This window comes from Apostichopus japonicus, chromosome 17 (genome assembly GCF_037975245.1).
Source record: "Apostichopus japonicus isolate 1M-3 chromosome 17, ASM3797524v1, whole genome shotgun sequence".
NCBI classification, from domain to species: Eukaryota; Metazoa; Echinodermata; class Holothuroidea; order Aspidochirotida; family Stichopodidae; genus Apostichopus; species Apostichopus japonicus.
Genome location: NC_092577.1, coordinates 6,694,341 through 6,709,227, shown reverse-complemented (window position 1 = coordinate 6,709,227; position 14,887 = coordinate 6,694,341). Strand labels below are relative to the sequence as shown.

The following is a 14,887-nucleotide window of genomic DNA, read 5'->3' as shown; positions in this document are numbered from 1 at the left end:
TAAACGCATATAAATCGATATAAAATTGCATATTACTCCGATTTTACTGGTATAATGTTGTCGTTCACAGCGACTTCAAACAGATTGCCAGCCATAATTGTTTCCAGTTTATATATAAGCACTGACCCGCCCCAATTTTATTGACCAAAAAGTAATGTTTACAAATCAAATTTTGCCAATTTTTTTTCAGACAAAAAGGCCATACTCATCAGTTCTCTGAAGAGAAGGTATAAACTACAGTATGACGCAATCCAGCCCATACCGTACATCAAGGACAGACTATATTGTGTTGACAAGGTATTCGTTGAGGGCGGTACAGAGATCTACATTGTTAAAGGAGCGACGAAGGAGAAAGAAGGAACATGGGTACGTGTGGACTCGTACAAAGATATCTTCAGAGACCCTCGAATGAAAGCCAAACGGCGCATCATAGAAGCAGAAGCCGGGTATGGTAAGTCAACAGTGACCCTACAGCTCGCCTATGATTGGTGCAACGGTGTAAAGGATTCACCTTTTAAAGACGTAGAGATTCTAATTCTTCTCCGGTTGAGGCAGCTGAACAGCAAGATATCTATATATCAAGCAATTAAACTGTTCTTAGCACCAAACGATCCTCGTATCAAATCTTCTGATATTAAAAATATCATTGAAAGTTGTTCTTCTGTTAAGGTACTCCTGGACGGGTATGATGAGTTTCCCGATAGGGACGGAGCTACCGGAAGTGACGTAGGACGTATCATTACGAGGAATCTGTTTGGGAATATTGACGTCACGCTGACTACCAGATATCTGCCGAAGGACTATGACAAATCAAACACAAAATATGTTAGGTTAGTTGGCTTTGACGAAAAAGCACGTGACCAGTACATTCGCAAGGCTGTTACTGGGGAAGACGAAAAAAGCGTCGCTAAAATTAAGCGCGCTTTGAAAGCAAACCCGATTTTGGATGACCTTTGTCAAGTACCTCTCTTATTTGCAATGTTTTCTCACATGACCCACGAAAAGACACATTTTCAGAAATTTAAGTCAGTTACCGGTTTCTTTCGCTACATGATTAAATGTTTCTATAGTCACATGAGGAACAAATCACTGGACAAACACGCAAAGGAACACATGAGTGAACATGAAAGTGAACACGACGAACTGAGTAAAGTAGCATTTGAAGGTCTCTGCGGTGAAAACAAACAGTTATCATGGCGTAAGGATGCACTCTGTACACGACTAGGTCAAGGGTTTTGTCAACATTATATTGCAGTAGGTATCTTGGTAGAGGAAGAAGTGTCTGCTGAGACAAACGAGCAGACTTCTACTACAGACATACAGACAAGGACTGACTTAAGGTTCTACCATCAACTATTCTGTGAATGGTTTGCGTGTTTCAGACTGGTAGAAATTGTAGCTGCTACAAGAAATGCATCTGAGCTGAAGACTGTTCTTGATAAGGTGGATCCATTTAATCTTCAGTACCTCTATCGATTTACCTGTGGGATTAGCCCAGCAGTTGGGAAGAGAATAATCGAATACTTGAAGAGCAGGAAAGACGGTGATAAGTTTGCCATCCTCTGCATCCTGGAGCAAACTGGTGAGGTAGATGGAATCAAGGACACCGTCAGGGATCTATGTTCAAAGCAAGTTCAGATCTGGAACAACCACAGCAAGCTTCTTCAGAGATCCACCATCCAGCTCTTGGAGATTGCATCTAGATTTGATGTAAGTATGTTCATCATATGAAAACAGTTTTGTTACGCTAGTTTCTGTCAACTATACCAAAAGAACATGATGTTGATTGATTAACTAAATATACAAAAAGCAATATCGAAAACATAATTAGAAAAAAAATCCACTTTATGAATGTTAACATTAAATTCAGCGACAAACAAATCTAAATAAATGTATATTACATTAAACTCCACAGCCCGCCAAGAGAAAGTCACAAATTATCAATGTATTGTTTTACATCATATAAATCTGGTTCCATCGATGAGTGTTTCGTTATGAGATATCATTCAAACCTATTGGAAGTATTAGCAAAGATAGTTCGAGAATTAAGTCTACTGAAATACATGTCTCAGATAATCTAGACAGACAGCGTTCCATTCGTTCATAAATACACGATTCAGATCTCTAAACTATGTAAAGAAAACCAAACTGTAAACTCCAAAGAGTTAATGCAATAAACGCCACAACTGAGAGATTTCTGATCGAATCTACACAAGCCCGTACAACAATTTGCTTTATTCACTTCTCAACATGGCCTTCTACAAAACGTGGAAAGGAACATGAGATTCAATACCGTTCCCCGGTAGTTATGTGAAACCTGTAGTAGAGGTGAAAAAATGATTCAAACTGAAATGCTATGCAACACTCAATCATGCACAAAGAACAAGGTAACAGTGTAGATTGATTCCACGGTATATTCGAGTTTTCGTATGGGTATCTTGAAATTGACGCTGCAGGAAGGTTGATAGGGTATATAGTGTGATGTAGTATGTAGTTACTCTTAAGACAAAGAGGCATGTCACTTCAGTTCAATTCTTTAGCAAAATTCCCACAGGGATATAATGTAGTATGTAGTTATATCCCCATCATATTACTTTAAGCATGTGCTTTCATGCCTCTGTTCCTAATAGTAACTACTTACTTCCTGCTCCCGAGTTTATCCACCCCTTACCCACATCATATTCGTAGAAACCCCCTTTGTCTTAATTCTATCGAATATTCATGCTTAACCACGGATGACAACCGGTTACAGAGGATGGGGGAGGCCCCCCCCCCCCTTGAGCATATATATTTTTTATAAATGTTTTAATGATATCGCTAGTAGAGAGAGAGAGGTTATTGCCCCTTCACAGTAAGTTGTAATGAATTAAATACTGTAGACTAGCATTCCAGACTTCAGAAAGTGTAGGTCAGATACACTATTCTGGATTTGCACTCCAGCCACAATATCAACACAGAATAAATCAAGCTTATTTTCTACAATTATATATATGTCTGGAGTTTCTCTTCATCTGCAGTTAATTACACTTATTTAATAACGGAGCCCTGAACAAATTGAGCCGGAGCACCCCAACGTAACAATAGTTTCATACATTTCGAAATTAGTGATTTATTGACGTAGGATGTTCCTATCAACGTATTGGACACTGCATGGCGATAAAACAGGCTAATGCTCACTTATCAGTAAAATATTGTCTTAAAGGGTAACTCTAGGTAGAATTTGAAATCTAAGGTAAACATATCCCTTATAGTAATCTAGGGTATACATATCCCTCATTAAAATCTAAGGTAAACATATCCCCTAAAGTAATCTAGGGTAGACATATCCTTTCTTGTAATTTAGGGTAGACATATCCCTTATTGTAATCTAGGGTAGACATATCCTTTATTTGCCATAACAGTGTTGTTTTCCAATGAGTTTTTGAGATGTATCTGAGGAACTAACAGTCGACAGTATTAAGGTACATTGTAAAGGCACTTTTATTCATGGAATTCACTTGTTTATTTTTATTCATTTCTATTACAGTAAAAGTGTAATGGAAATTCAACCTGGACTGTCAGCAGTGTGTTTTAATGTTCAACAACATTTCCATATAACATTCCAAGTGCCTAAATTCATCATTTAAGTTAGCCTCTGGTTTTGTAATAGCCGTATTAGTCAATTTGTTCGACGTTTGCTTTTGATTTACAACCAGTACAAACACGTATTTATTTCTTTAATTCCAACATTAAAAAATAACTGCATCACTTAAAAACTGGCCGCGAAACAGTGAATTATGTATTTTGCATAAGGGTCTGCGAGGTTTGAACGGGGCCACAAAAGTGTTGTTTGGTTTATCATCAGAGAACCCCTGGTGGAAGTACAGGGGTAGAGTCATATTTATTGTAGTGCGCATGCTCGCTCCAATATTTGGATTACTCGCCCGTTCAATCATATACATGGCTGGCTAGTGAAAGCCAGCTCAACGTACATTCTTCATAGCAATCTCAATATCACAGGTTGTTACGCAGGAAACAATCCAGACCCAGATATGCAAAGAGTTGTGGCGGCGAACATTAATTCTGCACAAGTAAAGAAAATAGATCTCCTTGAGTAGCATACTTCTTCAAAACAATACGTAAAATCCTGTATTTTGGTTTCATTATTCTCAAATTAAACAAGATATGTAACATTTGAACGCATTTTAGTTAAAAACATCCTGCAAGAAAGTTGCAAGCAACAAATGGTAATCGTATTTATCCGCAATGACTCTGTTTTATTTGGTAATCTCGGGCACGACGAACATCTATCCCGTAATGTCATGGCATTATATACTATACAAAGTCATAGTTAGTTTCCACATGTAGCGGCTCCGTACGTATATTACGTGTTTTGGATGATGACTAATACCTACATTGTATTCGTTATGAGACATCGTGAATTAGGCTTTCGGTGTAAATCACTGTGTGTTCGTAAAATTTCGCTAACTAGGCGAGGATCATATAAATTGAAGTAGGGAGAATGCCGCATTTGGGTGCCAAAAATGTAGCAGTGGACTGTAGTTTCACAGATAATTCTTAGGAAGCGATAGTCAAAGCAATTACATAGGAATCTAAGTACTTTACTGGTGTCGTCTGTTAAGCTGCTGTATTATTATTATTCACTGGACCCTGGATATAGTTAGCCATATTGATAGATCCAAGTGCCAGAATAACATGGGATGACGGCAGGGGCAGACTTGGTCTTAAAACCGGCCCGGGCATTTTCCACCTAGACCGGCCCATCATTCATTGATATGCTACTTACATAGTGATCGCCGCCCTGGGAGGGGTCTAAGGGGAGGGGTGACCCTTCCTCATTGAGATGTTTTTGAAGTTAAGGAATGCCTAGATGCAAAATGTTGCTATATTTCTCAATTTTTTAGGTTACAATAATCCTTTCAAATTAACCCAACAATAATTTTCCAGAAGCAACACTTGATTAAGCTGAGGAAAGTTAAAACGTAAACAAAAAAAGACAAACATATATGTTTTAGACTGGATTTCCTTTAGTTTTTCAAGCATTTTGTGACAACGTGCTTGACGAAAATGAAAAAAAAAACCTAAATAATATCCATTAGCACGGACGGGTTGCCAATAACACGTTATTTTGTTACGAACTTACAGGCTAACTAACATGGTAATTTCATGAGCTGATTCCCACAGTTAAAAATATATTTCTACACAGCGCGTCTGTATTCTATTATGTAGGCCTACTGTGAAAATATAATGTAATTTTTACCAGGCTCCCCAGCCCACCGGGCATTGCCCAAATGCCCGTGTGGTCAGTCCGCCACTGGATGACGGTTATGATGTCCCGGGGTTATCACTGACAATTCAATAATAGGAAAATAGGCAGCTACCAACTTTGCAACATTAACACTAAACTGGTAAATGCATGCACAGACTAATATGGAAGTATTACACAAAAGGAGGTGTGTGAGGGGAGAGGGTGGGGAGGATTGAGGGTTGCATTTTCACGGCATTTTTAAGGGACAATTAGGCTATGTCACTATTTGAGTGGAGCACTGAAATAATACAAGCAAGACAAATGTTTGTCATGTGCCTCTCAGATACCGGAAATTACCCTTTCCAGACATTAAAAGTTGCACAAACACTCCACTTACTCGAGTCATTATAAGGGCGAGAAAAAAAATCAAAGTTATAAAATCAGGAGTATAGTACTTACCACACTGGTCGCCATAACATGTCTCTGTTGTGCAAAGTACACCTTCTCTTTCAGAAAAAGCGGGTATAATCAAATTCAGTTTCGAAGTCGAATGCACAATGTATATGTGAAGACTTACAAATGATCTGGTTTTTTGCCGTACACCACATAGCGCCATCACTTCATTCAAGCCTCCACTTCTTAAACAAATGGCGATAAACTGTGCATTCTTCCTAGCTGAATTTCTATGACGAGGATACAGTAATGTTAACTTGTTGTTCAATTGACTAAGCATTGTCCAGGACTGGGTATTCTCTGTCACGTCCATGTGTTCGTCGTGATTGACAACCGTTAATGAGCTTGGTTGTCCGGTTAATCTGTGATGGTTTTAGTTATAATTTTCTTGCAGTCGCATGCTAGCTAGAGTACTTTTATAAGTATAGCCTAGCTTTGGTCTACGTCAAAGGAACAAACGTCGAACCGGCATATTACAGTTGTTCTAGTTATTTTTAGATTTTATCACATATGCAGACTGATTGTATCATTTACCTTCCATACACGACATCTGTGTATGTGACTTATGCTGCTTGGGTGTATCAAGTCTGTGTCATATGCCGTTTAGATGACTGGAATGAAACTAATCGATGCTGTCAGCTCCGGAATTTCATTTTGTTATTTGTTCTAGGAAATACCAATTTATTAGGGAGAAGATATTTTTTATCTGCATGGCCCTTTAAAGCTGCCCTAAAAAGTTGATCGAGACGCATCTAGAATATGTTCCTCTTTTCCCAATGAGAAAAAAATACATCTTCGTTATCCATTTTTTTTACACTAGATGATTTAATACGTAATGGAAGTGAAGCATCTTATCTTCAACTGTAAAGATATCTAGTCATATATCGTAAAAATGATAACATGAACTAACTATGAAACAATTATACGATACCACGGGGTACACTTCTTTATCGTTGATATTTATATTTGTTTGTTGTGTAAACAGTGACTGTCATACAATGGTAGTAAGGTACGTTCTAAATTTAGTTTGTGGTGCAGGCTAAGTAAACATCGATAACTGTAGGCAAGCTAGTTCCTGATTACGAAAGGTAGGTTAGATGTGAAAAAAATATGTTAATATACATAAAATAAGTTTATGATAACGATATATAGATACTGTACGCAAAGAAGGATATTTATATTAAGAAGGAAAAAAAACACAACTACAGAACGGGAAACCCTGTTTCAAAAGTCCCCTTTTCTTATATTCTGATATGTAAAAAGGGAAAGCAGGTGTCGTTTTCTTTCTGGAAATCACTGGAATATGCTGCTGACAAAAAATTTGTTGCTTAAAATAATTTATCATAATTTTTATGAACATTATTGTCTAGGTTTCCTTTTTGCTGGTTTTAGCTGTACCAGGTGACAACATCTGCTCCGACTGTTATTAGAAAGTACGCAATATAATTTGTAAGGGTATTACGGTGGCTCAGAAGGGACATTGATCACAGAAAATTATGTTAAAAGATGCTTTGTCTAAATTACTTTGCTTACCTCGACTTTCGACTATAATTCCCGAAAAAAAAAATGACTTTACATGTTGAAATTGTGTGGTTTTATCTCTGATATTTGTTATTTTTTTTATAGAACAATTTAAACTGATATCACAAACTTTCGAAGCTTTATCGAAATTGAAACGTTTATCATGAAGTTTTGACGTTTATCTAGAAATGTCGACACCAAACGTAAACTGAAAATATGAATCTAATTAAAAATCGATCATTTGATGAAAACGCATTGTTTCGCTAACAAAAGATCCAGCCGAATGACCCAGTAATGTCTTAAAGTACAATGAAGAAGGCCACAAACTGTATGTCTTGATCTAACAAGTGAACTGTGGAAGATGTGATAATGCACCCCCCACCCTCCAGCCACCCCTTCCGACTCACATCCCTCCCTTTGACACTCAATGTATTCAGCCTGTCGGTGCAACGAATATCACCTTTAATTTGTGTTATTAATAATTAACGTCTCAAGAACAATACGTGTTCCACGCCACCCTATTCCATGATACTAACTGCTGCGTGTACAGGGCTATGCGCTGAATGTTAGGAAAGGTAGAACAGACACCCTTTATAACCATCACACCGTACCCCCACCCCCCCCCCCCCCCCATCTCTAGTCATTCCACTAATGTTGAAGACATTTCCATGTGACAACAGTTGTGATGTTACAGAGCACGTGACATGTCTCCATGCTATGTGTCACATGTTTCATCTTACATCGAGTGAAATATAGGCTCACTGCAGTGTACTATGGAAACTGTGTACAAATATTACATTGTATGCAAATACTAACAACATCAGACAAACAGTACAGACAAACAGGCCTAAGAGAGACGAGAGGGGTAAGTCAACAGCTGAATATCAAACTGTTCTTTGAGAAATTTGGGAGCAATATACTGTTTGATTATAACAAAATGTACTCATAGGTAGCATGGTTTAGATTTCAATTCTAACTAGTACTCTACATACGAAGTAGTAGTACAACATATTCTGCATAACATTATTCTGACTGTAACCAACAATTTACATTCAACGACCTTTGACCTCCATGAAAACCAAAAGGGAGCATCTGCTCACCAAGGTCTACCAAAAAAACAAAGTTTAAAATTCAAGTAACTTTCACTTCTTGAGATATCCTGTTTAAAATGTTTGCAGCATTTGACCTCTGGAGACCCAAAATGACCTTTGACCTCCATAAATGAATTGAGAACAATTAATTACTAAGAACTACCAAAATACTAAGTTTATGGTTAGAGCAACTTTCACATCTTGAGATATCGTGTTTACATGGTTTACAGCCTTTGACCTCTGGTGACACCAAATTACCTTTGACCTCCATGAAAAACAATACAGATGATTTGCTATTCTAGGTCAATTAACAGTCTAAGTTAAGAGTTCAAGCATATTTTACTTCTTGAGATACAGTGTTTACAATTTTTTCGCCTTTTTTTATGACCTCTGGTAATCTCTCAAATGACCCTTGACCTCCATAAAAAAAATAGAAAGCATTTACTCACAAAGGGCTACCCACACACCAAGATGTTCAAGCATCTTTGATTTTGGAGATTGTGTTTTCGAGCCAAAATGTCACATTCACACACACATATTCACCCATACACACACGCCATCACCATCGCATAGATTCCTTCGGCCTTCGGCAAGGAATAAAAAAACTACAACAACTCACACGTTTAAGTTCAGCTGGATTATATTTTACGTATAAATGAACAACGGAAAACTGGCTGGAATGATAAAAAAAAAAAGGATTTACGTTTAACGTGAAACACAAAATAATCAGCATCTCATGAGTAATTATATACATAAACATGAAAGAGTATTAATACATAATAGCTTTAACTACCCGTCCTTGAAATTCATTGTATTTTCAGTCATTTAGGTTTCATACTACCTTTCACGTTAATTTTCGGTTTATTAAGGCGAATATGAATTGGCAAGGTTGGGCCTACGTCATGGACAGAACCGATGTATACAGCCTGTGGCGCTACACACCATTCAGATTTCATTAATATATTTATCACTCAGCAGCTTGAGGAAGCATTGTTTATAACACAACTACCATTCTTTCTATTTATTACGAAGACCAACATTGTACTACAGCAGTATTGATAGAATTAGAAATAAAACCATATATAATAATGCAGAAATATGACGGCGAAATGACCAGAAAAGAACATAGAAAAGTATAAACAGAAACAAAGAATATGATAATAATGTTGATATAGGGTTAATGGAAATCAACGGGTCAGATACAACGCACAAGGCATCTCTTAAGTTTGTAAAGTGATGCCCGTCCGGTGCTTGGCAAGCATCGGAGAGTTTTTAAGTTACAATATTATTTAGGAAATGTTTCACAAGAGAAATCTTGTGGATTGGACAACAACTGGACAGGTTCTGCTACCGATATATCTCTCTCTGTCGATACTAAAAATATGAGATAAGAAAGTAAAAAATAAGCTGACAACATTTTTGACTGACCAAAGCTTTACCTACTTTAAACAGTCATTGTGACATAACTAATATTATGACATCAGAAGCATGGTCACCTGACCTAAACTTATTTTACATATCATGAAAGCCAATCCACCCATTATACATATCAAGTATGCCAATCAACCCATTATACATACCATGTATGCTAATCCACCCATTATACATACCATGTATGCCAATCAACCCATTATACATACCTTTTATTCCAATCCACCCATTATAAATTCCAATCAACCCATTATACATACCTTTTATTCCAATCCACCCATTATAAATTCCAATCAACCCATTATACATACCATGTACACCAATCCACCCAATATATACATACCGTGTATGACAATCATCCCATTATACATACCGTGTATGCCAATCAACCCATTTCACATACCATGTATGCCAATCAACCCATTATACATACCATGTATGCCAATCAACCCATTATACATACCATGTACTGTACTGTATGCCAATCAAGCCATGATACATACCATATTTGCCAATCAACCCATTATACATATTGTGTATGCCAATCAACCCATTTCACATACCATGTATGCCAATCCACCCATTATACATACTATGTACTGCATGCCAATCAACCCATTACACAGCATAACTACATTTATTACATGCACATATTTGAACAACTTTTTTACACATCATGCCACCCCGCCAACATCTCACCCCCCTACCCCAGCAAAAAAAAAGAAAAAGAAAAAAGAGATAGTAACGTAGTTATTAGATTTTTCGATTAATATTAATAATATAGCACATTTAAGCAACTATATAGTCAGCGAACTATCATAGCATATTCTGACAATGAAATATGGAATACTGTTACATTTAACAATCATAAATGAAGAAAAATCATTATGAAACAAAGATGAGCATAAGGGGAAGGGTGTAACATAAAGCATACCACTAAAAGATATAAATCCATCAATGACTATTAACTTAGAGATACTAAAAATGCACATCTCACACAAACAAGAAAAGTCCTCTCTACTGGAATGTCAGCGTTAGATACTACATCAGTGATAGACTGAAGACTTGAATAGAGGTATGTCTGAATCTACAAAAAAAAACTGAATAAAGAAACATAACAAACTCTACAAAGATAGAAAGTGCCATTACTATCTAACCTTTTCTAGCAGATTCGATACTACTGTATGTGACTGTGCTATGCAATCTTTACAATATAAATATTTGTCATTATGGGAGATTGGGTTCTCAAAGTTGTAAAACAAAAGAATGGCTTAGTGTAATATATGTAACCAATGAATAATATAATGGATAAAATCAAGGTATATTTGTTTCCACTGAGGGAGTATTTCGTGATGGGATCAAAACAATTTGCGTTTGGGGTTAACAAGGTGAATAGGCTTTGGTTATTTAATGTACAAAACATACACAGCAATACAGCAGCATATCAACAAAATGTTCACAGAAAGATTGTAGCTTGTAGCAAAGCACAATACCAATGTACCAAGAATTGGAAAGAAATATATTTTGTGCATTCCAAACAAAATGAGAATAAATAAGGTGACCTATATCTGCAATATCTTGTTAACCAAAGAGGAACAACTACATCTCAGGTTCTAATAAATAACATCTCCTTTGGTATAAGTCTGTCAATAAGACATCAAAACAGTTTTTGCTTTCACTTGTTATAATTTGGATTTTGGAGGAAGGGTGAAAGGAAAGGCTGGTTGAAGGTCCAAGTGTTGCCTTATTGTATCATGTCACAAAATGGGCTCTACCCCGGGAGCTTGACCACCTTTTTGCAGTGGGAGTGGGTAACATGGGCATGTTGTCCAGATGAGGAGGGGTGAAGAGGAGGGCTGTGCCCCGCTCATTTAGATATTTGAAAACATGAAGGGTACTGTACATAGATTCAAACATGTGCTATGTTTTGTCACTCTTGAAACAATCTTGAAGATTTATCAACTGTATGTTGTACTGCATATACATGTTATATCTTCATATATTGCACTTCAGAAATGTATTGTAAAAGTTGTTTCTCAAAGTGAGGGATCACTCCTTCCTTTTTGATTTTTTTATCTTGATTTTAGTCCCCACGAATAATACATGGTTGCATCCCTGCTGTACCCTCTGTCTCGATTTGATATTTTGGGGGATGGGTGGGGGCGGAGGGGGGGGGGGGGGGGGCAGGGCATTTGGCCTGCATCCATGCTAGTGATGGGTCAATCATCATTATTACTACATTTGTGTAATGCAACCTGAAATCTTGCCAATGTATACAACATTAATATGTGCAGTTAAGAACAATTTCCTGTGAGCAATGAAAAGAGTAAAAGAGTAAAATGTTACTTAGGTCATATCTAGGATAGCAGTGAACATGGCAATTTCATGGCTTCATGAATATTCAAAAGTTATTCCAAAGCTATGACTACTGGCAATACTAGTTATATGGGGATGTAAGATCTAAAGATATCAATTACTGGTAGCAGATGCCTGGAGTATCCCTAATTCATTCGCTCTCATCTGATTTATTGTATTAATGCGTCAAAACAATACCAAGATTACAGGTGGCAATATACATTTAACTTCAAAGACTTGATACTTCATAGTTTCTTTATTCCAAACACATCCATGATCAGACCAAGGTACATAATACAACAACTTGGATTGCCTGGCATGTGGGCAATCTTTATTTTCTCGAAAGTTTTCTGATTAACTGATAATTTAGGAATGTTTTCGTAACTGCTCCACTTTAGAGAAATCTTCCATCAATACTACCATATAGTAATTAATGTTATTAAATGTTATTACCTCTACACAATTAAACAAGTGGAATCTTAAACAGTGCATTTAATATCATTTATGAAACTAAATAGGCAAGCTGTCTTCACCTACATATGGCCTGTAGATTTGATCAGAAGGTATCAACACAAACCATTACCATTTCACAAACTGACTGTTGAGAAATTATTATATGAAGACTCATCAGACTCTCATTCACAAAGGGAGTTAGGTGAGCAGTGATGTGTTCCCACTTGACTTTCTTGGAAGAAATGTACCAAAGAAATGTTGATAACTGTATCATCTGGAGGTTAGAGAGAAAATACAAATAACTCAACTTTCCATTCACTAGATTTATCAAGGTAAATATTCATCAGGTCTGTGATCATTTTTGTAACAGACATCGATGTATTTCCTTGTGTCTTATAAATATGAATATTTGTATAGCTGTATTCTAAGGGCAGCATATATGTTGTTTTCTATTTCTATTTCTGTTTTTATTTTTGGGTTGGTTGGACTGACATAGCTAACAGCACATGACTAATATCATTATTCAAAGCACCATAGCTGCTTTTTAAGAATATGTTTTGTATCCGAGGTAATCAATACAATTAGTTAATTACAACACTTGTAGTGGTAACTGATGCTACATCCGAAGAGTTTTGAAGCCCCCCCCCCCTCCTTCCCACGCCAATAAAACAACTTTTGACAATTGCTGGAAGTTTTCTACTAAATTTGTGAGCTATCTTCCATAGTTTTGCAACAGAAAATAAATGTAGAAAGCACATGTGCTTGCGTTTGCTGGAAATATCTCTTGAATGGCCAGTAGTACTATAGCTGAAGTGAAAATAATGTACATCTTTAGACAGAACACATTAAGAGAATCTATCAACACTATTAAACAATGGGTAAGAATGGAAATCTGAATTACTTTGGTTTTTACTCTGAGGACATGCATGTAGTCCAGAAGCTATATGCGTGTCTTGTATTACTGACTGAGAGCAACATATGCACACATTACAGTAAACCAACCAAAGACTTCCACTTGCAATCCCTTCTTATATAGCTCATTGACAAATGGCATAAAGACTAGATTATCTTCAGATTTAAATTTGATATCAATTTCTTGAGTTTTTGATGCACTGAGAGGGGTAGGTAGGAAATGTTAGAATGAAAAAAGGAGATATGGTTCTAGTTAGTCATTCTACATTTAATTTAACAAAGACTTAATTGCTACATATGTAACATTAAGCAAGTGGAAGCACATAGGCTTCAGACAGTGTGATCATAGTAAAACACACTGACTCACTTGCTGAGGCAATTTACAGGGTTAATATTAAATTATTTATATATTTCTTAGCCTCAGCAAATCTTGTGCTTATATCAAAAGGATATAATGTCAAGTAGGTACATCACTACATTTTTGTGGAAGTGAGGCTGGTTAATACATAGGGGTGTGGCGACACTGTAAAGACTGAGTATTACCTTATCTTCCCATAGGCCCTTAGAGAGTTTGTTGATCAAGCAAGTTTCAAAACAATCACTGTTCCACCAAGATTAGACAGTAACAAAATCACTTTCTATCCAGACTCAAATCTAATTATAACTACCACCCAACTTACCTGTCCTGCTATACACTAATTATACACTTACCATTACCATCAGCTATATATTGTTAACCATTCTGTGCACGATCTGCATTAGGTGACCCCAACAGGCCCTTAGGGAGTCTGTTGATCAAGCAAGTTTCAAAACAATCACTGTTCCACCAAGATTAGACAGTAACAAAATCACTTTCTATCCAGACTCAAATCTAATTATAACTACCACCCAATTTACCTGTCCTGCTATACACTAATTATACACTTACCATTACCATCAGCTATATATTGTTAACCATTCTGTGCAAGATCTGCATTAGGTGACCCCCAAAGATCATCTCAAGACTGATTAATCCACATTTACCGAACGAGGAGATAAAGACAAAGACAATAAGAATATTGTATATTGAGAATATCAGAACTAGATGTTTTAATGCAAACAATGAAACCTTTGTTATTGAGTTTGCCTTTTTAATATTTACCTAACAGTTATTTATTTGCTCACAGATGCACAAGCTGATGCTATAATGATTCTGTGTCCCTGAAACAACTCTATAATTGCAAGTTCAGTCATTTTATTGAAAATTTATCCAAAACAAAATAATAGGCTAACATTGCTAACATGTTTGCTATCCTTTGGATTAGACTAAATTGATCAGCACACTTTCTTATTTGGTACTTTTAGCATTATTTGGTGCAGCAGTCCAATGAAGTTGTTCATCTTTGTATGAACACCAAATAGCAAAGTTAGGCACAGTTACTGG

The 14,887-nt window shown here is 36.6% G+C and overlaps 1 protein-coding gene across 1 annotated transcript in view; it reads left to right on the top strand.

Moving 5' to 3' along the window:
- The window catches only part of LOC139985115 (NLR family CARD domain-containing protein 4-like), a 373,980-nt gene that overhangs the window by 16,180 nt on the left and 342,913 nt on the right, over nucleotides 1–14,887 (top strand). Inside the window, exon 4 of the mRNA XM_071999315.1 lies at nucleotides 191–1,710. Within this exon, the coding sequence (XP_071855416.1) occupies nucleotides 191–1,710 (1,520 nt within the window). The remainder of the gene's footprint in view (nucleotides 1–190; nucleotides 1,711–14,887) is intronic.